The sequence below is a fragment of the Peromyscus leucopus genome, chromosome 1 (assembly GCF_004664715.2).
Source record: "Peromyscus leucopus breed LL Stock chromosome 1, UCI_PerLeu_2.1, whole genome shotgun sequence".
Lineage (NCBI taxonomy): Eukaryota > Metazoa > Chordata > Mammalia > Rodentia > Cricetidae > Peromyscus > Peromyscus leucopus.
The window spans coordinates 94319940-94347614 of NC_051063.1; the positions used below are offsets into that span (position 1 = coordinate 94319940).

The 27675-nt window shown below is 50.3% G+C and overlaps 1 protein-coding gene across 7 annotated transcripts in view; it reads right to left on the minus strand.

Moving 5' to 3' along the window:
* Ampd3 (adenosine monophosphate deaminase 3) overlaps positions 1-26086 on the minus strand; it is a 46365-nt gene extending 20279 nt beyond the window's left edge. Inside the window, exons 1-4 of one of the 7 annotated variants that reach the window (XM_028875831.2) lie at positions 25932-26086; positions 16070-16295; positions 3703-3907; positions 1176-1335 (exon numbers count right to left, since the gene is read on the minus strand). In XM_028875831.2, coding sequence (XP_028731664.1) covers positions 1176-1335; positions 3703-3907; positions 16070-16290 — 586 coding nt within the window. In that variant the 5' untranslated portion in view covers positions 16291-16295; positions 25932-26086. Of the gene's footprint in view, positions 1-1175; positions 1336-3702; positions 3908-16069; positions 16296-16377; positions 16964-19958; positions 20623-21006; positions 21280-25131; positions 25253-25687; positions 25901-25931 lie in introns of those variants that run through there. The other 6 variants (XM_028875828.2, XM_028875829.2, XM_037211531.1 and 3 more) reach the window with 6 other exon arrangements.
* Positions 26087-27675: the final 1589 nt, after the last annotated feature.

Consider the following 27675-nt stretch of genomic DNA (forward strand, 5'->3'; position numbering starts at 1 on the left):
CTGAGTTCTGGGGCTCCTAATCAGCTGTCTCCAGCCAGGGAATAAACACAGCAAGTCAGCCAGCACCTTGCAGGCCGGCTGCCTGCCAGGCAGGAGGAACCTTGGCTCCTGATTGGAAGAAGCACTCGGGGTCCAGGGCAGGGTGTCCTGCCTCAGACTCTGGAACAGGCTGACCCTGAACTGTGATGGCCACAGAGAAAGCAGAATACAGCAGAGCAGGATGTTAACACCCATCGGGCACAGCAGGAGGCCAGCCGAAGAACCTCTAGATAGTGCTAGTGTTGTGTAAGGTACAGAGAGTTGGAGAGGCCTGTGTGAAACCACAGCCCACCCACCCAGTCTGTGTCACCTTACCACACTCAAGCCCACGACACAAGGGCCTTCTGCCATACAAAGCACACACCTGACAGTCATTCCCGCCCGGCCCCTCCAGTGCTGGGGTCCTGTCCCTCAGACAGACAGGGAAATAGCCTTGGGGAGGCTGAGGTTTACCCAGGCCCCTCCCTGGTGGTAATAGATACTCAGCACAGACCAGACCAGAAACAGGGACAACCTAGCACCCGTTACCCCAAGGTGGCCAGGGTTCTGGCCTGGATGCAATTCCCAGCTCCTCTTCTGATCCACCCATCCTTGGATTTCAAGGGTGATGGTCCCCATGCCCTTGTCTAGTGACTTCACTTCCAGCCTCTGCTGCTCCTGGGTCCCTCACTACATCAGGAAGTGTCCTTTCTAATCCCCCTTTCCTAAATTTGCAGCATAAATGTGGCTGCCATTTATGGAACATTCTAGATGCCAGATCTGTACTAAACATTCCACACACATTCACACAGCCTCACCCAGGGAGACAGCTTTTGCTGGCATTGCATTTTTCAGACCACAAAACTGAAATTTAGGGATGCAGTTTGCTCAAGGTCTAAGAAATTGGCAAGATCCCGATACAAATACAAGTGCGTTTTGCTTCATAGTCTGCTTGCTCTGCCCAGGACACATGGCACTGTATCTAATCCCACCCAACCCACCCTGTGCTGCCATTTGATTGTACTGTTTCAAACACATCAACAATCCTACCAAAAAAAAAAAACACTGGTAGAAAAATACGCAGCCAACAAAAAGCCCCAACCAACTCCTGAGTCAGGCCCACACATAGGATCCCACTTGCTCCCAAGACTCCATACCTGGAAGACCCTCTTCCAAAGGTACACTTTCTCCCTGATGAGCCAGGTACTGGGCTGTGGTCCGTGGGAAACGGTGGTAGGCAAGCCGTGCATACTTCTCCCTGATCATCAGGGCCTTGGCCAGACTCTTGGCAGCCTGTTCATAGTCTTCTACAGTGATCTGCAGCAAGAAGGCAGGCAAGAGAGGGTCTGCCCACAAGCCAGAGACAGCTGTGCTTGGAGAGGTCCTGTGCAAGCCTGGCCCCCGTGAACCCGGTTTCAGGACAGTTCCCATCAGACCGATGAAGGGCTCACTGGGTGTGATCTGTTTACACAAACACTAGGATTTATGCTGGGTACCTGAGTTCCTTCCAAGAGTCCGGAATTGGGGATGTGCTATGCAGATGTGTGAGCAAAGCCAAGTCTCTAATGAGCTTCCCTGATGGACATAGGTGTTGGTGCCTCACTGGGAGGGACCCACTGGAGCCTGTCCTGGTACCCCAGACCTCACCCTGCGTGTCCCTCCCCTTTGCTGACTTGCTCTATGTCCTTTTTGCAATAAATCAAGACTGGAAGTATAGCCAGGTTCTGCATTCTGAGACCCTGACACAGGACACACAGGAAGAGAGATAGGGCTGCTAGAAGGGAGACAGGTATTCAGCCTGCACACCCCAGACTAGTCTCAAGGATCCTGACTGAACCAGAAGCCTGTGGCTGCACCCAGCATACAGAGCCTGGGGCCTTCCCTGGTAAGGATAACCACCATCATTTTCTGCTGAGAAACTCCATGAATCCCCAGATGCTAAAAGCAAAACATCTATGTTCTCAGGCTGCTGCTCTGCCAATCCCGAGCTGTCAGTCAATCTGGCGACCACCCGACTCATCAGGTCAGCGGGGCTCTTAGTCACATTTTAGCACTAGATGTTCCATAGGTTTCATTTTGTTTCTTAACTGGGGAAACTAGGCCCAGAAAGGATCCATCACTTCCAGGAGATTACAAAGTCCAACTTCAGACCCCGATCTGACTGATCCACAAACCTCACACTCAGAGGCCTGTGAGATCTCTGGTCACCTTCCCAGCCTCCATCACCCTAGTCACCCAGTGAGGATGAATGTCACTGAAGTGTGTGTTTGCTTGATGAGATGCAGATGGACAGGCGTGACAGGAGGGAGGGGACACCAACAGCGAGGTGCAGGAAGCTGGAGAAGCAGAGTGAGGGAAGCTGGGCCTGGAATTTTCCTCCTCTGCCTCCGTAGCATCATTGGTTTGACTGAAATGTTGTGAATCTACAGATATCTGTGCACCTGTCTCCCAAGACCCTGATATTCACATTTCTCCTAATTGCTTCAGATGCCCTTGGGGTGGATAAATAAAGTGCCATGGGTACAAACCCTCCGGTCTCCCTTGTCCTACTCTGTCACCAGGGAGAAGCGGTCAACATATGTTTTTCTCATTCATTTCACCAAATCTGACTCCTTGCTTTTTAAAGTGGAAGCAGCTCCCTTTCTGTCTCAAATACCCACACAAGGGTGTGTTCATTTCTCTCTGCACCTCCCAGGGGGCTGGCCTCAGAGCAGCCACAGGGACAGGACAGCAGACACATGCTAAGACAAAGCCATGTCCCCACCCACAGAAAAGCCGAAGGACTCTGCCTGACAAGGGCCTCAGGAGGTAACCAAGGAGCTCAGAGAAGGTGCAGGGTCCCCGGGGAGGAAGCAGCCATCAGCCAAGCTTGTGGGCCCCGCAGTCCTAGTGGATAGCCCCAGACCTTCTGGGTACCAGGCTCAGCAAGGTCAACGAGCCTCTCATAGCCTCACAGCGCTCTAGCTGTGCACACAGAGGGAAGGAAGAAGGGAGGTAACTGTGCCAGCTCCTATGTCCCTTCAGCATGCATGCAGTCCACTTCGATCCTCTACTCTGCCCACATGCATGAGATGGACACCAAGCCCGGGCCAGGAGGCCAAGGCTGAAAGCCAGGAGCTGACAGAGCAGCAGCCTGGCCAAAAAAGAACTGCATTAGTTCCCATCTAAATGCCCATCCCCAAGAAGTCAATATACATGTGGTACAACCACACAATGAAATGCTATGCACTCCTAAAGAAGAACAAGGGAGCGCTTTCATTAATTAATATAGAATCATCTCTAAGGGGATTGTTGAATAGAAAAAGTTTATTCATTTTCTCATCAAAAGCCTCTCTTGCTGGTTGAGGGATTTCTAGCCTACATTTAAAGATTTGACCTAAGCTTGTAAGAGCTAATTTTACACCATTCAATACCATCACATAGTCTCCATGGACACCGGGAATGTTGACGGATCTAGTTGGTACCCTTCTCAGAGGGCAGAGTTCTGGCCTGGGGACACACAGAACTGACTGAGCACAGCCACAGCCACAGCATGCCAGCCTGAAGCCTTTGGACTTGCACACTAGGATGGGGCAGCTCCTGAGACATGCCCACACCCCGGAGTCTCCACTAGGGGCCCCCTTCCACCACCTCCCAGACACACACACACACTGCGCCAGGCTTCAAGGGTGGGTAGGACCTTACCCCCGCACAGTAATCTCCACTGATAGTGACCCGCTGATACTCGGGCATGGCATAGGGTGCTGGCCCAGGCTTGGAAGTGGCTCCGGGGACCAGAGGGGTTACAGGAGACACGGCGGGACTGACAGTTGGAGGGCCCTTCCAGTCTTGTTGTGTTGGCATCTGCAGGGACAGAGACTGCGACCGGATCATCTTGAAACTCTTCTTTCTAAGAGCCAAGAACAAGGGACAGGGGAGACATCAGCTGCTAACAGGGAGAGTCTCAGGAGACAGAAAATGCCGCTGCCGTCAATCGCTGGTGCTGGGTACCACTAAGAAGCTTCTGGTGGGCTAGGGAGCTGCTCAGTGATAAAGCACTTGCTGCACAAGCATGAAGACCCGGGTTCAGAGCCCCAGCATCCACACAAGAGCTGGACATCACTGCGGGCATGGGTGACCCAGCACAAATGGACCCTGGGGCCAGGGGGCGGGGCATCCCTCTGGTCAATCAATTTAGCTGAAACAGAGACCTTCAGGTTCAGTGAAGGAACTGTCTCAAAAGCTAAGGTGGAGCTCAACAGAGGCCGACATCGACCTCTGGCCTCCACCCCTGCACCTGCACACACACACAAGTTCCTGGTTGCTTATGACTTCCTCGATCCAGCCTTCCAGACACTGTACCTATGGTCATGCCTCACTGCTGTGGGTGGAGTTTTGGGGACTCACAGCACATAACACTGGGTCAGTGCGACAGGGAACAGACAGACAGACAGATACACACTACACTGCAGGGGCTCCACTACCACAGTGCATGGACATGGAGGTGACATTGGGTCAGAGAGGCATTCCCCACCGTGTGGGCAACACACTCTCTTCAAATAAGCCGAACCCTAAGCCCTGACAAAGGAAATCTCCAGAAAGATTATGGACAGGTACACAAAGACACAACATTGTATTTTAGTTACAAATCTGGGCACAGGAACCAGAAGGGATGGGAGTGATCAATCTGTCAACCTCCTTGGTTAGCGCCCAGAGACAGAGGGGCCTTACATAAAATCACACAGCAAGGCAGCTGCTTTCTCCAGCCCTTAGGCAGCGTCTCCTTCCTCAAGCATGACGTTTGCCACCCTGGCAGCAGCCGGAGCTGGTACAGATCTGCATGTGTCTTTACTCTAGGAGAGGAATTGACCAGCACCAATGTGAGTCTGGTACCAGTTCTGGCACCGAAAGACAAATCCTCAAGGCTGGTTTAAAATGCTGCAAGTTCATGGTTACTTGTAAGTCTGATTTGTGATGACTTCCTTTGTTAACAAAATCAAAAATGTTTCAGTTGACATCCCTCCAAGTCCTGGGATCCTCAGGAAGGAATTACTCCGCACTGGGCTAATGCCAGCAGCAGCAGCTGGACTCACCCTCTGAAACCGTAAGAATATAAACCGTAGTTGTCTTGGTCATGGTGTCTCTTCACAGCAACAGAAAAGTAACTAACACATCCCTGTTGACACTGGGCATGGGAAATCAGTCCATCCCAAGTGGACCCATGCTCACCCAGAAGCAGTCAGCTTCCAGCTGGCACTATCCAGGTCTTCTGCCTGCCCAACCTTCCAGAACCCAGTTCACCTTTCCTGCTTGCCATGGGCCTCTCTGGCTCTCACTTGTCTACCCTAAGGACCTGAGTTTCCACCTCCCTGAGACAAGGCTCCTTACAGCTGAGAGATGGAACTGGCCCCTTCTCAGGAGGTACCTTCCTGGGGCTCCCATGGCTGACAAACCAGGCAGCTTCATGAACCTCAACCAGAAACCCCACCCCAGGTTTCCCCTGGCCTGCTGTCCTTCACCTGGAACTTAGCCAACACCCTGCACCAAAGAGGACAGATGCCAGTGTGGGCCAGCCAGCCAGTCCTGGCTGTTAGATGCACCCTGAGCACAGAGGTTCCCCTAAGGGCATCGTTTGGACATCTTGACTCAGCTCAGCTCATCCTATGAGACTCCAATTTCTGTGTCACACCCATGCCTGTCAATCACTGTTTCATCTCTACATCAACATCATCCTCTTATGCCTCAGTCTAGCCTGGGGTCTAGCTCAACTGAGAAGAAGCAATGGGTAACTTCTCAGGTGAGCAACAGGTAAGAAAGGTTAAAAAAAATCTGGAATATTGCCTAAGTCAAGAATCTATGAGGCTTCTTCTATGAATGCCCCAATCGGAATGAATACATCTGTTCCATTGAGGAAGCCAGTACCCACCAGCTGGTACCCAGAGAACTCTCCTCTTGCCCATATTCACTGTGGCTCTAGCCAGACCGTCACACATGGGTGGGGATATGGCTCAGTTGGTAGGGTGCTTGCCTAGAATTCATTAAAGTCCTGAGTTTGATCCCCACTACCACATAAATCAGGCATGGACACACACACACACACACGCACACACACACACACACACACACACACACCTGTAATCTAAACAATCAGGGAGTAGAGATAGGACGATGAGAATTAAAGATTAAAGGACACTGTGTGCACTGTCTAATATTCAGCGAGTTCAAGGACAGCCTGGGCTACATGAGACAGACTGTCATACAAAAACATTCACAGGCTGAGAGCTCACACTTAAAAGTCCAAGGGTAGTTTAAAATGGCTGGGTCACCTCTTCAGAGCTACCATCCTGGAGAGGGGCAGGGTGGGGGATAGAATCACCATCAGCTAATCACTGAGTTGGCATCTGGAAGCAGAAATTCAATTGTCTATTGCTGTGTAATAAATTGCCACAGACTTGGTGACTTGAACCAATGCCCACTTGTGACTCCTCAGTTCTGCTGGTGAGAAGGTCAGCTGGGATTGGCAGAGCTCCAAGCTCGGGCCATCTAAAGGCCAAAACAGACATCGGCTGCACTGAGCTCTCCGGAAAGAATTCTCTTCTAAGATCAGTCAGATTGTTGGCAGAATTCAGTTCTGCATGACTGTGGAGACTGAGATCCCCAGTTCCCTGGTGACTTGGCCAGAGGTCACCTTGGCCCCGACAGACAACACTCTGATCCTTGAGGAGAGCCCTCTGTCTTCAGGCAAGAAACTCCTGAGTGTTCTGTGTTCCCAGTCTCTCTGACTTCCCCCTCTGTGCTTAGCCTGGACAAGTGTTGTTTTGACAGCCTTTGTAATTAGATCTGGACCACTGACAACCTCCCTCCCCACCTTAACGTCAGGTGATACCTTTCCTGCAGGGTAATCACAAGAGTGACAGCTTATACACACAGAGTCTGGAGATCAGAGCACGGCATCTCGGCAGAGAGAGACATTTAAAAAATTCTGCCTATGGGGTATGGAGAGATGGCCAAGGGTAGAGTGACTGGCACACAATCATGAAGATCTGAGTTCAGATCCCAGAACCCTCATACAATCTGGGAGTTGGTGACGCATGCCTGTCCCAGCCTTGGGAGGCAGAAACAGGAGAATTCTGAGGGTTTGCAGGCCAGCTGGTGAGTCAAGATGGAACGACTACGTTTAGGGTCAGTAAGAGACAGTGTCTAAAAGAAATAAGACGGAGTGCCACAGAGGAAGACATCTGGCAAAGACCTCTGGCCTCTACATGTGTGTGAACGCACACGCGCGCGCGCGCACACACACACACACACAAGATTAATCAATGGATTGATTAGTTCTGCCTACAGTAGACCATAGACTAGTATAGTAGTATGCAGACGTGTGTATATGTGGGTGTGTGCACATGTGCCATACACACACTCTTTCCCTCACAAGCTGTATGAGCCCTGCATGTGTCACAATAATAAAAAAGTCACCCAAAAGTACCAAAAGCTTCAGCAGACTTAGAGAACCAGGAGGCCTCTGGCTGGAAGACCTGACAGACTTATGCACCCAGCCCTACACTCCTGAGTGAAGCATCATTCAGTAAACATTTACCAAACACCTGTCTCTGGCCAGGCCAGTGCAAACACTCATGGAGTCGAACAAAGTGTGACCTGTTGCCACTAATATAAAACACTTCGTTACCAGGGACTCAACCATCTGTCCACAGCCCACCTGTCACACCTTGTGCTAGCCTCTAGGGCACCAGGATTAGCCAGCTCACTCTGGCACAGCTGGCCTGCTCCTTCCTTCCTCCAACCACCTGGCAGAAATCGCCTGCTTGCCAAGGTGCTGGCAGGGTTTGCCACTGTGAAAGCACCAATTCCATACCGAGCCTGAGGCCTGGGCTTGGAAGCAGCTTCATCTTCACGGGCCACAGGGAGCTTCTTACAATAAGGTAAGCTGGTGTGTTCTCTCCCGGTACCAGTCCAGTGTCCCCACCTACGCGTACTACAGCCCTTCCTTGACTATCCCTGACGTTCATCATGTTCCCACTCCTACTCGGCCCATTCCCTCAAAGCCTTCCCATAATATCTGATTCACATACTAAACCCAAGTCCAGAAGTTAGCATGGAGGGTCTTCTCAGAGCCTCCTGAAGCCTCTGTTCTTGTGCGTCTGTCCAAGGCCAGCTAGGGAAGCAGAAGAGCCAATACTAGGCTCTCATCAAGCTCTCAGAAATGCACAGTGAAGCAAAGGGCCACTGGTGACCCCACTTTATAAACCTCTGAGGTCCAGGTCCTGGGTAATGTCAGGTACATCAAATATAACCCCAGATTCCACAGGCTCACTAGGATCACAGAGATGGGCCGGAAAGTTGGACAGATGTTTAACATGCAATGTGGTCATGTCATGGGGTATTTTGGGATCCCAGAGGAGACACCTAATCCAGACTGGGCATGGGGACAATGGAGCAACAGGGACGGGGAGGGTGCTTTTCAGAATGGCAGGTTTTGGGGGTTCATCTCAGTGGTCCCTCCACCTCCAGATGAAAAGCAAGGCTAACACTGGAGGCAGCAACCAGCAAAGAATGGCTAATAGCACGCTGTGCTCGCCAGGGAGTGGGCCAGGTCTCCGCACTTCCACAGACTCGGCTGCTCTGCTGGCTTATCGTGGTTACCTGAACTGCTCCACATGGAAATGAGACCCCTGTGTAAGGAGAGGAGCAGCTGAAGAGCTGGCACACGCTGTCCACTGGACACCAGAGATCCCAGCCTATGTGGGGAGGACATGGAAACAGCTGGCGATGGGGCACTCTGCATGCTAACTGCCCTGAGAGGTGCCTACAGACAATGTGTAGGCAGCAGGGGTGGAGGCCGCTCATTCTGTGGACATGGCCAGGTGACCAGCAGCCTGACTAGGAGGGTTCAACTCCTCCACATCCAGAAGCCCATGAGCTGCAGAGACTCCAAGCCCGCCTTCCTTATTTGTCTTAGGTTCCTCTTGATCACCGGAAGGCTTCTTTTCCCATCCTTTCCCAGCCTGACCAAGGACAGAGCCCATTTGCCTCCACATCCTTCCCCTGGCCTCAGCACACTTTCCCCAGCCCTGCCCAGCTGTCTTTCTTCCTAAAAGACCCCAGTGGTCAGAGAAAAGCACAGTCCTTACTGCAATTTATTTACTTTGTAAGTATGTACATGCATGCTCGTGTGTATGTACATGTGTGAGGTAGGTATGCACATGTTTGTGTGTATGTATGTGGAGGCCAGAGGTCAACATCAGTTGTCTTCCTTAATGGTTCTCCACCTAAGCTTTTGAGACAGGGTCTCTCACTGAACCTGCAGCTACCAATTCAGCTAGCCTGGCTGGCCAGCAAAGCCAGGCATCCTCCTGCCTCCACCCGTGCAGAGGTGCAATTGTAGGGGCATACAATCATGCCCACTTTCTTTATGTTGGTGCTGAGGGTCAAACTCAGGACCTCACGCTTGTACAACAGGCGCTTTAAAATGGCGCCATCTCCCCAGCCCCTTTTATAGTTAATGTTACAATCTCTATTCTTCACTGTAAAAGCAGATGAATCGGATGTTTCAAATAAAGCTTTGTCAATAACTATGAATCTAAAAAAAAAAAGAGTTATGCACTCTGGCTTAGTAAGATTCATAAAACAAGATAATTTAATGGCTCTTCAGCTATACTCTGCTCAATTCATAACAAATACCCATTTATCGATTTTACTCAAAACATTCTCAGGGAGGCAGCTGTTCTAAATAGCCAAATGCTTCCCCTAAGTCTGCCCCCTTTATATCCTGACTCTTTAAAAATAATTGTCCAAGGCATTCCTCAATGAAATCCCTAAATCCTGAGCTCTTGGTCAGAGCACTCAGGACATTATTTGAAATTCTCCCCGGCTGACTCAGGCCATCCTCACGTTATCCAGTCACGATCTCAGAGACGCTGTGTCCCTGGACTTCTAGGCCTCCAACGCTTGTATTTACTCTTTGTAATTGTTGTCTCCTCTCTCCCTGCTGACTATGAAACAAACAAGAACAAATGCAAGGAGATGCTCCCAGCACCATGCTCGCCTATCATGGGTGTCAGTCCATTTATTTGGTTAATTCTCCTGAAGCAGGTCCTTTGATCATATTCTTGTTACAAACCAAGAAACAGGCTCAGGCCACAAAAAAATACATTCCTAATTTTCTTTTTCTTTTTTCTTTTTTTTCTTTTCTTTTCTTTTCTTTTTTTTTTTTTTTTTTTTTTTTTTTTTTTTTTTTTTTTTTTTTTGGTTTTTCGAGACAGGATTTCTCTGTGTAGTTTTGGTGCCTGTCCTAGAACTCGCTCTGTAGACCAGGTTGGCCTTGAACTCACAGAGATCCACCTGGCTAGTTTTCTTGTTCAAATCTACCATAGTATGAAAAGCAAGATAGATATACTTATCAGAACATGTTCTAAAATAAGGAGACAAGATCAGAGGTAGGATATCTAAGAGGTGACAGGTCAAGGGTATTGGGTTTCTTCTGGGAATGATCACAAAGTTCAAGGCCTGGACATGGTGGTACATATCTGTAATCCCCATACTTAAAAGACTGAGACAGGTGGACCATGGGCCCAAGGCCAGGATCGGTCTCATAGCAAGACATTCCTCTCTCTTTCAATCATATATATTCATTATATTGTTTATGTATATATGTACACACACACAAACACATAATTAAAGCTAGGCTTTGCAGTGTGCACCTGTAATTCTAGAAGGATTGTCGGGAGTTTGAAGTTAGCCTGGGCTGCATAATGAGTACCAGACCTGCCAGGGATACAGAGCAAAGCCCTGTCTCAAATAAACAAAGTTAATTAATTAAATTAAAAATTTAAATAATAATATGTTCTCAAACTGATCGCGACACTGGTGCCATGTGAGTCAATACACTAAAACCCGGTGAACTACACTAAACACGGTAGGCATGTGGACCTCATGGCACATGAATGATCTCAGAACAGCTGTAAAAGAAAAAGAGGGAAAGGCAGAAAGAAGCAGGAGAGATGCAGGCACTCTAGTGCGCACACGGGTTGCTCAGAACATTCTCCATGCTGTTCTCAAGGTTGGCTGAGTTCCAGCACACACATTAGTAGGGCAGGAACTCTGCTGGTGTTGGGGTCAGGGGAGTTAAGATTGAAACTCCGGTCAGCACCTTAGCCAGGGCTGGATCAAAAACATCTAGAGTCAGACCAAGCAGTTTATTTATTTATTTGTTTGTTTTGACACATTTAAACCCAGTAAGATTGGGGGGAATGTCTCCTTATGACAATTACCACAACAAAGCTTCAGGAGTGGCTACATCGAAACTTCCTTGGAAAGTACATCTTTGTAGCAAGGCACCTGTGACCTTTGGCATAAGAATGAGTTTTACTGACTGAGAAAGTGCTCAGGCATCTGGGCCTAGGGACGAAGGGTTTAAAGATGGGTTCAATTAATTGAGAATGCCGGGGACCTGGGGCCTCTTTCATAAGGATGGGTTCTATTTACTGAGAGACAAAGCTCAGGATTAGGGCCTAAACAAGGCTCAGGATTTCGGGGATTCAGGAAGGCTGGCTCCATAGAATCGCAAAAGATCACCAGGTTGTTAGACAACATCCGCCCTATCCTTCCGTTGAACAGGCATCAGTCATGCCTTTCCTTGAAGAAAAAAAGCCTGCATGTTTAACAATTCTGGTTTTTCTAATGTTTTCTGAAAGCTGTGCCTTCTACATGCTAAAAAACACATGGAAGCCTCACAGGGACACAAGACCCTCCGGCAACTCCAGGGCCCCCCAGTCTGGGCTCGCCTCCAGACTTTACTTTCAAAGGCAGCCCGCCCTCCGTCCTTCAGACCCTCATCCACCTGCCTAGCAGAAACCTAGTTATTGTCAGAGGCAGGCAGCCCTCGAGGAGTGGTCTTACAGATCTGGGCCTGACCTACAAAACCAGCAGGCTTGAGTTGGCCCCCAGCTCCACCCGGCTGTGTTTAAGGCCTGCCCTGTTCCGAGAGCTGGCAATCCTACACGGCAGGGTACCAAGGGACAGGTGCTCATCTTTCCTGCTCACAGCTCAGCTTCTGGCTTGTGCCTCTATATTAGATTTAAAGAGAGTTGTAGGTGTTTTGTTTTGTCTAAATAAGAGAAGAAAATATGGTGCCATAAGAAGAGCCTTCTGCAAGCACCACGGCATTCGGAGCAGACGGAGTACGGGGAGGGGTGTGTCCCAAGCTAGAAGACCCATATTGTGTCTCAGTTAGAAATACAGACTCACAGACTGGGGATCTGGAGACCTGCTGCTGCCGTCAGGCCTGTGTCTGGCCCCAAGGCTCCTTGTCACCACTTAGCTCAGAATATCGGGACGAGGAGCTGGGACGGTACCATCCCTGGAGATGCTGGTATCTGAATGACTACACAGAGGCTCCTCCAGTGAGCAGTGAAGTAAAGAGACAAACCTCACGTGAGTGTACTCAGCCCCGGGGGTCCCTGGGACATCTGACAAACAGTCAAGGGTCCAGGTATCTTTCAGAAATGAAGCTCTGGCTGGATTTCCGCTACATGTCACTCAGGAGCAGCAGCTACATCCCGGGGAGCAGCATCAGGGGCACTTCAGAGGGCAGGACAGTGTCCTGGCCACAGTGTGAGATCACAGGACGTGTCCCATCACTACTGTGTCCTTGTGCAAGTCGATTCAACTTCCAAGGGCTCTACTTGCCTAGGCAGCCATGTTGACACCAAGAGTACCCACTCCAGGTTTAATATGAGAAGGAAGGGTGGGATAGAAAAGTGTGAGGACTGGACTCACTGTCGGCATCCCGGCATCCCGCAGCAGTGGGTGTTATTGTCACCCGTCTCAGGAGCAGGAAGCCTAAGCCCTTTACATATGCTAATTCCATCATTCTTCAAAATGCCCCATAAAGACTGTCCATTATCACCCCCCTCCCTTAGATGGGGAAGAACCTCAGGCCCAGAGAGGTTTCTTATTTTGCCCCGAGTCACAGAGCATGCTAGTGAGTGGCAGAACCCAGCTCTCACATGCATGGTGGCAATGGGGAGGCAGGACACCTCTTCTTTGCTGACACCTACTGGTCTCCAACCTGGCTAAGACCTAGACTGGACCCTGGGAAGTGAGAGGCAGATACAGTTCCCAAGTCAGGGAATCAGATGGAGACAAGCCAGAAAACTTCCACCTAGCAGGAAAAGACAGAATACATTTCTGGAGAGTTTGCGGCCAACTCTCCGGAGACCACAGAGAGCCATTTGGATCAAGAGTAACAAAGCTTCCATTTTGCTCTGGGCCTGGGCTCTGATGGGAAAGTACAGGCTCCCTCTGAAGATGTCTATGGAAACTTGCCTCAGACACTTATTATTCTTGGTAATTCCAAATGCCAGGGACTCCTGCTTTCATTGGGAAAGCCCAGAATGCCCTATTCACAGCGCACAGAAGGCCCTGCCGAGCATTCACCCCGAGGCCAGTCCTTGTGGTGCCGGGGCAGTGTGGACAAGGGACGCCACAGTCTGACTCTTTTTCCTTTGCAGGGATGAATATGGCAGTAGGTCTGAGGCCAGCTACCTCCCAACACAAGGATGGCATTCGGTGGCTAGCGATGACCCCTTCCTTCAAGGACTCAAGGCACATCTGAGGAAAGAGACCGATCTTACAGATGGCCAAGCTCTGCCTCTGCTTCTCTATAAAAATATCAACTTCATTCTTCCAAGGAAATGCCAAAATCCTATCCTGCCAAGAAAAAAGAGGAACTGGGGCTTGTTTTCAAAGGGGAGGACCTCTGTGTTAGGGATACGGTTCAGTCTCAGCTGGTAGAAGACTTGCCTCACATGCATAAGACCCCGGGTTCCTCCCCCCATACCATATAAACCAGGCGTGGTGGCTCATGCCTGTAACATCAGAACTTAGGAGGTAGGGGCAGGAGGATCAAGAGTTCACAGCCAGCCTGGGCTACATGAGACCTTGCCTTAAAAAAAAAGTTGAAAAAGTAAAATGAGGACCTTGTGGGGTCTGTCCCTGAGCAGTGTTCAGTGAGGTTCTAAGGTCCAAGGCATTCTTAGCTGCTGACGTCTGCAGGGTGCAGGGCAGACAGGGACCCGGCTAACAGCCCCGCTAGAGACTCCTGGATGCCTTGTTCCTCTATAATTCTCCTTGCCTAGGAAAATAAGAAAGTGAGAACTTCCCCCATTGCTCTTACCTGAGACCCATACTGTTTACTAGGAGTACAGGCTAGCCTGATGGGTCCCTGCTCATCTCCAGCCACAGGCAGAGGGCCGCGCCCGCTGATTGAATGGGCTTCCTGGGAGGTGTGAGGGCCCATGGCTCTGGTTAACTTGTCTGCCTGTCAGACTGCCACATGCCAAACCACAGCTAGACTTGAAATGTCAACTAAAACCACCCTCGACTACCACATCTTCCAATAGTGCACTTTCATTCTCATTTGCGCCCTATCCCCACCACACACACACACACACACACACACACACACACACACACAAACGTGCACACACACGTACACGCACTTCCTTATTCATCTACATCATAGCACTCATACCACTCTTAGGCCCGTTTGTCTCCAATCTCGTCTACACCTCTCCTCTCTTTCCCAGGGTGCCATGAGGCTTCTGAACTAGATTCGACCAACGGCAGAGACTGTGAGAACACAGAAGGTCCAGGAAGGGTAAAGCTGGGCACAGAATCCCGGCCTTCCTCTCAGCCCTGGAGACGGCTCTCAGCTGCTGCCTAGTCCAGCTTCCCCAGGTGACGCCAGCCCCAGATGCAGCCACAGCACATCTTTCTATTGGGGGGGTCTCACCTAGAGGTGGTGACTGCCCTCTACGGCATGTCACCCCGGGCAAATCTCTCCCCTGTTTGTATTCTCAGATCTTCGTGAGCCATGTAACCAAGTCCTCGTACTGTAATTCTATTTCCGGTATTTGGGTGGTTTCTGTTTTCTGGTTAGACTCAGACCAGTCCAGGCCTTATCACAACTTGTCATTCTTGTACTAATTTATACAGTTACTTAATTCTTGTCCCCGCCCAGTGTAAGCTCCACGGGGCAGAAGCTTTATCTATAGTGCACATTGGGACACCTGCAGTCCCAGTGCATGCTTGGCAAACAGTGAAGCATGTTAACAGAAAAGGAAAACAAGTAAAACTAGTGTCTTACCTAAATTCCCAAAGAGGGGAATGCTATGTGAAGATGGTGTGTGCTTCCACCTCTAATCTGTTACCATGGCAGCAGCAGGGGAGCCTGGGAGGTGGCTCAGATGGTAAAGTGCCCATGGCACCATCATGAAGTCCTGAGCTCTGTCCCCAGGATCCACATAAACAGCTGGGCCTGGTGTTATATGTTTATAATCCCAGCACACGGGAGGCAGGCACAGGCAGGTTCTTGGAGTCAGTTCACGGGTCAGCCAGTCTCAGTGAGAGACCCCAAAAAACAAGGTGGAGGTCGGAGGGATGTTCCAGCAGTTAAAATCTTGCACTGCTCATTCCGAGGGCTACACACACACACACACACACACACACACACACACACACACACACGAATAGATGTTAGGGGCTGAAGAGATAGCTCAGCAGTTAAAAGTTCATACTGCTCTTCCAGAGGGCCAAAGGCCACTTTAGGCAGCTCACAACCACCTATAGTTCCAGGGGATCAGACAGGCACACTCAAACATGCATATACCCACACATAGACACACATGCCTACACATAATTTAAAATTAAAAATAAAATAAATCTTCCAATACAAAACAAGGTAGACAGTTTCTGAGGAACAGTACCTGAGGCTGACCTCTGACCTCCACATGTAGGTGCCCACACATGCCTGTGTACCCCCCACACATGTACTTGCATGCACATGAACATGCACCATCAGCAGAACAGTGGCTTTTGATCTTTTCAAGCAGGCAGAGGCAGCAAGGCATCCTTCAATAAATAGCTGTGAGTTAAGAGAGTTAAGTGGCCTTGGTTAAGAAAGCACCAGAGACCCGGGGACATGTCATCTCCCTCAGATGTCCCAAATCAGGTCACACAACTCTACGCACATGAAAGCTGGGCCCTGGGAACAAACCTTTTTGCCGTCTCCACAGACTTCTGCTCTGCCAGCTCCTTCTGGAGCTCCCTCTCCTTGGCTTCCTTCTGCCCGATGGGACAGTCCTCAGGGACAGTGAACAGGGACATAACATCTTTGCTGTCCTCTTCTCGGAGCACCTTAGCAAACACCTTCTCCGCCAACAGCCGGACTTGCTCGTCCAAATCGGACATGTTCAACTTGGGGAACTGGCGAGGCATCTCGGCTGACAAAGAAAGAACAAGTGTGAGCCTTCCTGGCTTTGTGGATGTCCCGAGTCCCCGAGTGGAGAACAGAAGGCCACTGACCCCAGGCCTGGTCCTTGAGTCAGCTGTGGATATGGAGATGGGTTCCCAGAGCCAGCCCAGCAGACCAGATTGCAAAATTAGTTTCATAAGTAAGTGGGTGTGAAGCACCCAGGGCGGCTCACATTTCATAAGCAGCAAATGTCAGAAATCAAAGAACGGACTAATCATCTAGGCTCCTCTGTTTCTCCAACCTGTGGGAATGGGCAGCCCCACCCTCCTAACTTCACTTCCAAAACTGAGGGGGTCAAGAGAGGGCTCGGAAGAACCCTTCTTCAGTCTGCCAGGGGCCACCACCACCACAGCACCACTCCAGTTCACACCTGCTCCCCCAGAGGGAAGGCCCAAGCTCAGGGCTAACCGTGAGCATCCATAGAGCCTGGAGATATCCAGGAGTACTCTTCATGCAAGAAATAAGGCCTGAAAAGAAGGACTCTGAGACCAAAATCCCAAATTCCCCCCAACCTTCCAGAACTATCTAACGGGACACAACAAATACATCAAGGCTTTGAAAAGTAACATCCTTTACGCAGCTGAAAATTCACTTCCTAAAAGAAGCTTTCCTCATCCTCTTTACATGTTGTTCCTCCCACCCCTCCCTCTCTTCCCCCTTCTCCCTCACTGTCCTGAGCATATTCACTGACTGCATTCACCTTGTCTGTTGAGTCCGGATGTCTCCCCCACTCCCGGGAGCTTTGTAAGATGTGGGGGGTGGGGGGCGGGTTGTCCCCAACCACCCATTACCAGTTTCTTTAAGGCTGTTTCAGGCGGTTTTGTTGGCCAGGCTGGATGAGGCCTTGCTGCTCTCCATCAAGGACAGGAAGCAATTACAGGGGCTCATTAGGCCATTTTGGGTCAGTCACTCTTAGGTCTCAAATTTTTCTCATCTGTGAGATTAAGGGACGGTGTAAATGGTCTCTAGGGCCCTCTTACTGTAAGTGGCGCAATTCTAGGTAGTGGAGAGGTTTCCTATGTTGGAGGTTCAGTGCACGGGTCTTCTCTGTCGCATTTGGGGCTAATTCATGACACACACAGGAAGGAAGAAAACGGTTTGGTAATGGGCAGTCAGAGCCATGTCTGTGGTCTTGATTCTGAAACCAAATCCCTCCCTCCCCCACACCCCAGGAATGTGCCTTTCCTGGGCCTCTCAGTCTGAGGAAGATGAGAGGGGAAGGGTGAGGAGGGGGACCTCAGCATCCAACCATGAGGGTCCAGGGAGGAGCCAGGGAGTGCACACCAGCCCAGAACAAGCAGAAGCCTGTCCCCTGCAGGGAGGAAGAGGAACAGAGCTGGCTGTGTGGGGGCTGGGGGCTGTGAGAGCAGAGGCTGAAGACAAGGTGACTGGGAGGGTGCTCGGGCAGCACCAAGAGCCAGGCTTGGAAGGCAAGTGGGAACAATGTGAGCCTGGCCCCCAACTCCTAGTCCATTGGTCAAGAGCAGTACCCCAAACCTCACGTCACATCTCAGACGTAGACGCAGAGAGACCCAGACAAAGGGCAGCAGACACAATACTGCTGGAGAAGTGAACCTTCCTGAAATCACCAAGAAAATAATCTGAACTAGGAAACAGGAGCAGCCACATCTTTAAAATCCTATGAAATAATAGTAAATAAGGAATTAATATACAAAACTGTGCTGTGCTTTGATTACAATGACACAAAAATGTATTCCCTTATGATGAGGGTCATGGGAGTGTTACACACTCAAAATGACCAGATGCCATGGGAGTGTTACACACTCAAAACAACCTGATGGCATGGGAGTGTTACACACTCAAAACAACAAGATGGCATGGGAGTGTTACACACTCAAAACATCAAGATGGCATGGGACTGTTACACACTCAAAACATCAGGATGGCAGGGGACTGTTACACACTCAAAACAACAGGATGGCAGGGGACTGTTACACACTCAAAACATCAGGATGGCAGGGGACAGCTGTTCTGGTTTGAGTTGCTTTGTTTTTATTCTTGTTTAAGATAGAATCTTGCTGTATAGCACAAACTCACCTGATATTCACTCTAGTCCAAGCTGGCCTTAAATTTGCAGCAATCCTCCTGCCTCAGCTTCCTGAGTTCTGGGATTATAATGTATAGGCTGCTATACCCAGCTGGGATATCTCATTTTAATAGTCAATGCGACTATAATTTCATTTCTTATTTTCATTTTGTTTTTTGAGCCCGCTACGTAGCCTTGGCTGGCCTGGAACTTGCTGTGTAGACGAGACAGATCTTCAACTCACAGATATTCTTGCCTTTGCCTCCTGAGCGCTGGTTTAAAAGTGTGCACAAACACCTAACTACTTTCATTTTTAAGATACTAAGATAACAGAAAGAAAATGGATGGTTTTAAGACTCCATAAGAGGACAGTAAGTCAAACTTCTTCCTCCAAGGTGTGACCGTTGGGCCCTCTCCCGCCTGACCCACACAGAAAGGTACCGGCCCAGAGGGGTTTGTACCACAGAGACCCTCCCTGCCTAGTTCCTATCCTGTGTACAACCACCCTTCCACCTAGCAGATGCACGTAACCTGAGCCTGACACACCACTCTGGATCTCCTCAGGAAGGGGCATTTGGGACAGCCCCATGCCTCTGTGTCTTCTTATGCCACAGCCCGCCATCTCCACCCCTGAAGCACTGTTTCCTAAGTCAACCAAACACTCTTCATGCATCTTCCTTACACTTGTTCTACCCCTTTTTCCTCAGCCTGAACCTGCCTTCCCCAAACTGGGCCCCAAGAGAAGATACACCTCCTGGCTAGGCGGGGCCTGGGAGCAATAATGGAGGAGACGCTGCATTCCCCAGGTCCACCAGGCACACACGAGACTCCGGGATCATGGAACAGTGCTTCCCCGTTAGGACCCTTTCCTTTTCTCTCTTACGTCTTTATTAGTGTAAATTCATTGTATGAAATCACAGATTTCATTATATCATTTTCATATGTGTGATGTATTTAGTCATTTCCCCACACACATTATCTCTTCCCTCCTGCCCCCTCCCACCAAGATCCTTTTCTTTTCAGAACTTGCAGGAAGCAGCTAAAGGATTGTGACGAGTGTCCCACACAACCAGTGAGGACTTTGGTCCCAGTCTTGCAAATGGACTTCAGTGGGCCCTGACCCCCGGAGCACATCTGCTGCTTCTGGCCATCCTAGACTGATACCCTGCCATCCCTCCCCCTCTCAAACTCCTAGCACCTGCCAGGCCAGTCTTGCCAAGGAAAGCCCACTCTGCAGATGCCAAGTAGAGCTCAGTTCCAGCTGCCCCATCATGCCTGGCTCTCGACCATTCACCAACTGAAGCCAGCAGGCTGGTAAGGCTTAACTGTGAATACACCAGCATCCGTCAGCTAACGATCTCGCTTATCTTATTGCTACACACACACAGCACCCTCTAATGAGCGTGAGCCGTCACCCAGGAGTTGGAAAGCACTAAAACATTACCAGTTTCAACAAACAGCAACTTCCCACGGCACTGTGGCCCCTCCGGAAAGGTGGCCCAATGCCACCAAAATCCTGCCTTACGCCAGCAGACCTGTTCCCTCCTCCTGCCAGAACCTCAGTGCAGAACCCATGTCACAGACCTGAGCCTGGCGTCTCCATCAATGATTCTGAGGATGCCACACAGGCGACGTGCCGCCTGTGCTGCCTGGAGCTGAGTCAGGGCTGGAGCAGCTAGCTGGGTCCTCCCTGCTGTGGCTGGGGTGGGAGGTCTCTGCTTTGCATATCTGTGAGCAGGGAAAGTCTGGGCTGGAAATTCTCCTGCGAATACGAAACGCAAGTGGAAAATTTCCAAAAGCCTTAAAGGCCTCAGGTAATGCCGGTTATCCAAGGCAAAATGGATGTAGGATCCTGAACACCACGTCCTGGCCCTGCTCCCAGTCTTCACCAGAAGAAATGAAAGCAGCCAGCGCCGCTGCCCTCCGGGGCAGCCACACAAGATAAGCTGCCCTCCCTCTGACGCCCAGGCTCCAATGAAAGCTGGGTGGGGACTGGTGAGACCATCACCTTGGCTGCTTCCTGTATGAACCCCACTTTAGGCTTGATGGGACAGAGGGCTCACTTCATCGAGGAGGTTCACCTACAGAGGGACTGCTCTACCTGCTCCCAGCAGCCCCATCATGCAAAACAGCCCTCCTGAAGGCACCCCACAAGTGGACAGGAAACCCAGAGCCCAACACTACCTCCTCCTTCCCCTCCCCCTCAAAAAAGAGGAAAGGACTATGAACTGCTTCCTCCTTGACCAGGAAAGAACAGAGCCCAGAATAAGGAGTGGCCTCCACACAGAAGCAGGCAGCTGGGGGGCAGGCAGCAGAGATGAAAAGCCTACCTACCCTCCCTCTACCTCCCTCTCTTCCCTAAAAGAAGCCACACTTCCCAGTGACCGGACAGCCTGACAAGCGCTGCCAGACTCCCTTCAACACAGTCTCCCCTCTCTCTCTCTCCCTTTCTCTTTCTCTCTCTCTCTCTCTCTCTCTCTCTCTCTCTCTTTCCCCTCCCCCTCCCTCCCCTCTCTCTCCCCCGACTTCTGCACATGCATGTGCACACACCATGCTCACAGAAAAAACAAAAACACCCCAAACCTGGCCCGACCAGGTTCACCGCGGCCCTCCTCTTCTTACCACTACTCACAGTAGTGTCCCAAAGTGCAGGCTGGATTCTTTAACTGTCCCTTCGTAAGTGACCCCCAGAGGACAACCCAGACATATAAAGATATAAAGGGCGTACACAAGCCCTGTGTATACCCTTTCCTCAGCCCTTTAGAAAATGGAGAGGCTCTGGAGATACACACAGCCTTCCGGTGACTTCGACAAACTGTGTGGGTCTAGGAAATTCCCCTGAGTAAGATGGCTATTTCCACGGTGCTGTTGAAATCCTAGGGAGAGGAGCCCAGAAAGAGCAGGTCAGTTGTTTACCAGGAGGCTAGCTGTGGCCCAGTCTTGGACCTGAGTCACCGCCTCATGTCCAATGGAGAGGCTGTGCCTTGCAGTGCCTACCCTGTGACTCCTGTGAGCCTGGAGCAGGGTTACAGTGCTGACACACGACCTGCTTCTGGCCTTCAGCAACCCAGAGATTACAATCCACCTGTCCACACAACTGTTTCATCAACAGTGCCGTCAGCAGGCCACCCACAACCTGAAGGGGAGCAGTGTTTGGTCATTAAATAATTCAGTGTGCATATTATAGCATGGGGGAAGGGGAAGCCAAGCCCGTAAGTTGTTCTGTTGAGGGGCTAAAGAGATGGCTCAGTGGTTCAGAGTGCTTCTGCCTCTTGCACAGGACTTGAGTTCAATCCCAGCAGGTACATCAAGCAACCACTTAGAACTCTAGCTCTGACACCCTCTCTGACCTTTGGACACACACACACACACACACACACACACACACACTCTGTCAAGTGACAGATGGGACAAATGATTCTCATGGCTGGCATTTTGGAAGGCAATGGTATGTGGGGAAAGTGATCATCCTGGACCATGGCTCTAAGTCCAACACACTCAGGTAATTTTACTCTCCAGCTTTAATGGGATTCTAGACAGCCTTGGTCTAAACAAAGTGCAGTCTGTAGAACCCAAAAGGGAAGAGGATCTGAAAATACTGCTTTCTTTTATAGGGATTCTCACACAGTTTCTGGTTTGGTTTGGGTGTTGTTGTTATTTTCAAAACAGGGTCTCACTATGTAGTCCTGACTGTCCTGGAACTCACTACATAGACCATGCTGGTCTCGAACTCAGAGATCTACCTGCCTCTGCCTCCTAAGTGCTGGGATTAAAGGCATGTGCCACCTCTGTCCAGCCCCGCACAATCTCTACTAGCAGATACATCAGTGGGAAGTCCTTCAGTAAAGAGAGCTACTGAACACACTTCAATGGCCATCCCATCATGGGAAAGGACACCTATTAATATCCCATGGCATCAGAGCTAGAAAGCACATTCCTCTTGGTCTTCAGTTTCCAATCTAGAGAAAGCTGCCATCCTGAGACCAAGCTGTGTGGCCAGCTCCACCAGGTCTAGACAGAGGAGTGAGGCATCTCTGCTCCGATGACGGGGGCAGAATGATGGCCAAGGGCCTTTAGTGCTAAATGAACGGGGACAGCTCCATCTCAGGAGCACCTGTGATACTCAAGACCTCACAGCTGACCTTGAGACTGGCATATTGCTGCTTCATGTGGCCCACATGCCTCAATGGACTGACTGAGAAGTGTTCATCCCTTGCTCAAAGCCTCAGTTCTGTGCTTGTGTGTGTGTGTGTGTGTGTGTGTGTGTGTGTGTGTGTGTGTGCAGATGCACTCACCTGAACATGTGGATGCCAGAGGTTAATGTCAATTTCCCCAGTTGCTCCTCACCTTATCTTTCTGAGACAAGGTCTCTTTCCTGAGCTGGCCACTGTTGAGCTAGTCTGGCCAGAAGGCCCCAGGACCGGCCTGTCTTGTCCCCTCATACAGGGTTACAGATGAGCACTGATGTGCCCAGCTTTTTCTGTGGGTTCTGGGGATCTGAACTCAGGTCCCCATGCTTGAGCAGCAAGCACTTTATTCACTGAGCCGTCTCCCCAGCTTCCTCACTTCCCTCTCAGTCCCTCCTGAATGGCTGTCAGGATGACCTAAGATAACAAGACCCAAGACCTGCATCTCCTTCTCCAGAGACCAGGGTGTGTTCATTTATGTCACTTAATTGTCCCTACATGGGGGACAGCAAAGGCTGGAATCAAATTGTAACTCGTCATGAAACACAGCACTCTGCTCTCTAAAAGCAAGGCACAGGCTTGCCTAGAGAAGCCAATTTCCTTCTTGTTTCTGAGACGTGTTACAAGAGTTGGGCACCTGTGAAATATCACATCCACACACATCACCAGTCTCATTTGCTATTATATCCCAGTGCCAAGGCACTCAGCATGTGCGCTCGCGCACTCACACACAAACACACACACACATTGAATAGATGGTCACATAAGACAATGAGTGTGTGAATGGTCTAAGCCGAGGTAGAATCCCCCTATGGTGATCTCAAGAGTCAGTTGTGTGTGTATGGTTAAGTATATGGACTCGAGTCAGACTACCCGGCAGTGAATCCTGTCCCACCACTTGTTTATATGGCCTTGGGCAGATGATGAAATTTCTGTGGCTTTTTTATTCCCTACAATGGAAGAGTAATAAAAATAGCAATGCCATGAGATGCCATGATTAATCAGTCAGCACATGAGAAGTGTTGAGACTCATCCTTAGCTCAGCATATGTGTTTTGTAGGTATTATCTGTCAGCATCATTATCTTCTTCATCATCATGATATCAGATACAAGAGAGTCCAGCAGGGGAAATGAATGTGAAGTTTCACACGGACACTGACTCCTTTTATTTGACATTTATCAAACACCATGGCGGAGCTGGTACTCTCCCAAGTTCCTACCTGGGTATGGGAAGACAGAAGGCATGTTTAAACGTGAAGTCAGATCTGGGGGGAAAGCCATGGCCTCTATCATTGCTACCTCTTGGTGACTGTGTACCTCCTGAACTCCAGTCATCAGTCTATACCCTCATCAGCTCCTCACACCCTGTGTTAAAAGACAGAGCCGTTGTCTCTTGTCCTACAGACAAGAGTTCATGTCAGCACATGGAGGAAATAGATTAATATACTTGCTAGCAGAACCAGGCCACTGAACTGCTTTAGAAGAGAAAAGTATATTCCTACTTAATCCTAAGCCTACATTTCACTTGCCCAAGATACTGTCAAGATCTGTGGTTGATCTAGAGGCCCTCTGAAGAGTGACCAGCAAGAATAAAAGCAAGAAAAGGAAATATTTCATCTCAAAGAACTTCTTGATGTAGGTGAAGGCCTGTTAACCTATATGCAGGGCTTCAGGTCTGAGGCTAGGCTAAGGATGGATAGGCCTGAAAGATCAGAGTCTCCCACCAACACCTAGAGAGAACAGCCTCTTCGGAGCAAGCCAGGTCCCTCCAAGTTGCTCACCAGAGGTGGAGCTAATGATGGAACAGAGCAGGCAGAGGCTCCTTCTGCCTGGCTCAGAGGCTCCACCACATCTCATCCTTGACTCTTTGAATCTAGCTAAGGAGGCATGTCTTCTCACAGTGTTCCAGCCTAGCCCACAACTGCTCAGGACCATGCTGGACCTAGTGATGCCAGCTTTTACTCAGTAACTTGACTTATTTCTCACCAAGAAGCTTCCAGCTACATACAGTTTGGGGACAACCTAGTTGGGAGTAGTCTCCTATCCAGGGCCTCTCAATCTTACATCACAGGCCTCTGCCAGTCTAGACCAGCCATTAGTAAATCTGCTCGCAAAGCAGCCACAGGAAGTTCTAGGGCGGAACCAACCTACTAAAGCACAAGACTGTACACCTCCCTCGCCCAGTGACAGAGAAAAGGGGCCTCAAACGACTCATCATCCTACTATCCCGTCCACCCCTCTGCCTCCTGCTAGACGTCCACACAGCCGAACACATCCCACGGGTCTCGTGCACGCGCCTAGAAACTTGTCCGGGAGCTCAGGAGCCAGGATGTCCCGGGTCCTTTAATTTCCTTAAATCTTGTGAACCTGGTCTACGCCAGGCACACTGGATGCTTCAGGCTCACCAGAGGCCTGTGGAGCCCAGGCCACTGCTGGGTAGGGAAAGGCAGCACGGGCCGGGGACAAGCTCTGGGGGTGGGCACTGCGGGAGGTTCAAGTCTCTTCGCTGTCAAGGGACTGGACGCAGGACGCCGGCCCAAGGTCGGCGGCGCAGCATCGTGCGCACTCACCGGGTTCGGAGGGCAGGGCCATGGGGGTTGGCCGCCGGGCTGGAGCGCAGGTGCCGCGCCAGGCAGGGCGCACAGGACAGCGGCTGCAGTGCACTGACGCCTGTGGGGCCGGGCGCGCGGAGCTGGACCCGACCAGGCCGCGCTCGCAGCCCGTGCCTGCCCGGCAGGAGCTCACGGCTGGCGGGGATCGAGCTGAGCGCTGCGCGACAGGGCCCGGGTGGCCGGGTGAGAGGAGCGCGAGCGGCCTGCACAGCGCAGCGGGATCGCGCACTACCTGGAGGACCCGCAGCTACCCGAGGCGCTGGGCCGTGCTGCCGGCAGGAAACCTGAGCACCCGGGAGCGGTGGCCGCCCTGTCCTCGGCCGGAAGCGAGCCCGGCTCCACCCGGGCTCCGCGGGGCTGCGACACAGTCCGGGGTCAGATGCCAGCGGGGATACCCGCTCTGAGCCTCGCTACCACCAGCCCAGCTGCAACGCCCGGCTCCAAGGTGTTTGCCGACCTCCTCCCCTCCCCACCTGGACTTTCCCCAAAACGAGATTCCCACCAGGACACTTACTCTCGGTAGCTAAACCGATCATCAAGCATTGGTTTTCTCCAGGTGTCAGCCGGGTCCCTTGAATCACCTTCCCGCCCCTCCCAACACACAAGCGTGCGCGTACACACACACACACATACACACACGCACACACTCCCTTGCTCTCCAGCCTTCTGCGGTCTGGTTTCTATGCCCGCCCCTCAAAGTCCGGAATGACCTCCGAGTTGCCAAGGCCAGCGGGAGCTTTCTGTGCACCCTTGCTCACCTCTTTCAAGCACTGGAGTCTGTTGACCACGCCTTCCTTCCTGGAACACAGCTCCCAAAGTTAGCACCCGGTGCCTGCCGCCCTCGCACAACCACGCTGTGTGAGGCACACTTTCCACAGGCTTGGGTGACCGGTTTCTCAGCTTCCATGGCCTGGTTTTCCATTATGCTGCTTCTGCTCCGGAGAATCTCAGGACGCCAGCTCCCTGGATCACTCCCTCAGCTCACTCGGAGAATCCAGGCCCATCCCCATGGTTTTAACAGCCTCCTGCCTGCTAATAGCTTTTGAATCCCATCATAGGCCCAGAATACTCCAGAGCAGCAGGTGCTATCATAGTAGAGAGCTTCTCAACCAGAGGGTCCCAGGCTCAACTCCTAATGGCCTGCCTGTGTTTCTAGTCTTGACATCACCAAGCATCCCATCTTTAATTCACACTGGGGACCCATCCTTGACTTGCCTTTCTTTCTCTAAGTTATTACCACTATGTGTCTTTATTCATTGCAGAGCTGTCTCGTTTAAGCACCAGATTTTATTCTTTCTACTTCATAGCCTGATGCTTAAAATCTACTTATTTATAAACGATACATACATGACTGCTAATATACATTACAAAGCACACTAACAAGTTTTAAAAGATGTGATAAAGATGAACCAATAATTAAAAACAAAAACAAAAAACAGAGTCTCACTATGTAGCCCTGGCTGACCTGGAATTTGCTATGGAGACCTTCCTCTGCCTCCAGAGTGCTGGGATTAAAGGCATGTGCCATCACACCCAGCAAATTATTTTCTTTTTAGTGAATGGTGTGCTGTATCTTTTTCTTTTCACTTTAAAGTTGTCCACAATCTGATGAGTGCACAGGGATTAAACTAGTTTACTAAACCCTAACAATAGTTTACTAAACCCTAGTTTCACAGTTAATGAGACAAGAACATATGCTTCTAAGTTCACTTAATAGCAATACGTGGTTCTAATGGCTATTGTTCTGATTTAATTTATTTTATGTGTATGAATGTCTTGCTCCCATGTATGTCTGTGTACCACCTGTGTGCCTGGTGCCTGAGGAAGTCAGAAGAGGGCACTGGATCCCCTGGAACTGGAGTTATGGGTGGTTGTGAGCCACCAAGTGGGTGTCGGAGATAGAACCTGGATCTTCTGCAAGAGCAAGTGCTCTTAACTGTGAGCCATTTCTCCAGACCCCCGGCTATTATTATTTATTTCCTAAGAAGATACATCATGCAAAGATAAAAAGAACTGTCTTTGCATTTATTAAATCATAATTCTGTTTAAATGACACCTCCCAATCTGTAAATATGAAGTGACACAGAAAACTGTCACTGAAATCAATATTCTCTGAGTATTTCATCAATTGTTCTTATAAATATTTTTAATACATAGGATATTTTTAATTGAGATAATGAACTTACAAGATTGTAAACATTATGCTTTCAGACCTGGCCAGTTGGTGTAGTCAGTAAAAGTACTTTCTTGAAAGCATGAGGACCTTAGTTTGGTCACATATCCTGACCCTGCACCAATGCATCCCTGTAATCCCAGTGCTGGGGAGGCAGAGGCAGGAGGATACCTGGGACTTACTAGCTAGCCAGTCTAGACAAATCAGCAGGATCCAGATTCAGTGATGACTGTGTCTTAAAAAATAAAGTGGGGATAAATTGAGGAAGACATCAGACAACCTCTGGCTTTGACACATGTATGCAGACTGTAACAAAAGGGGAAAGGTGA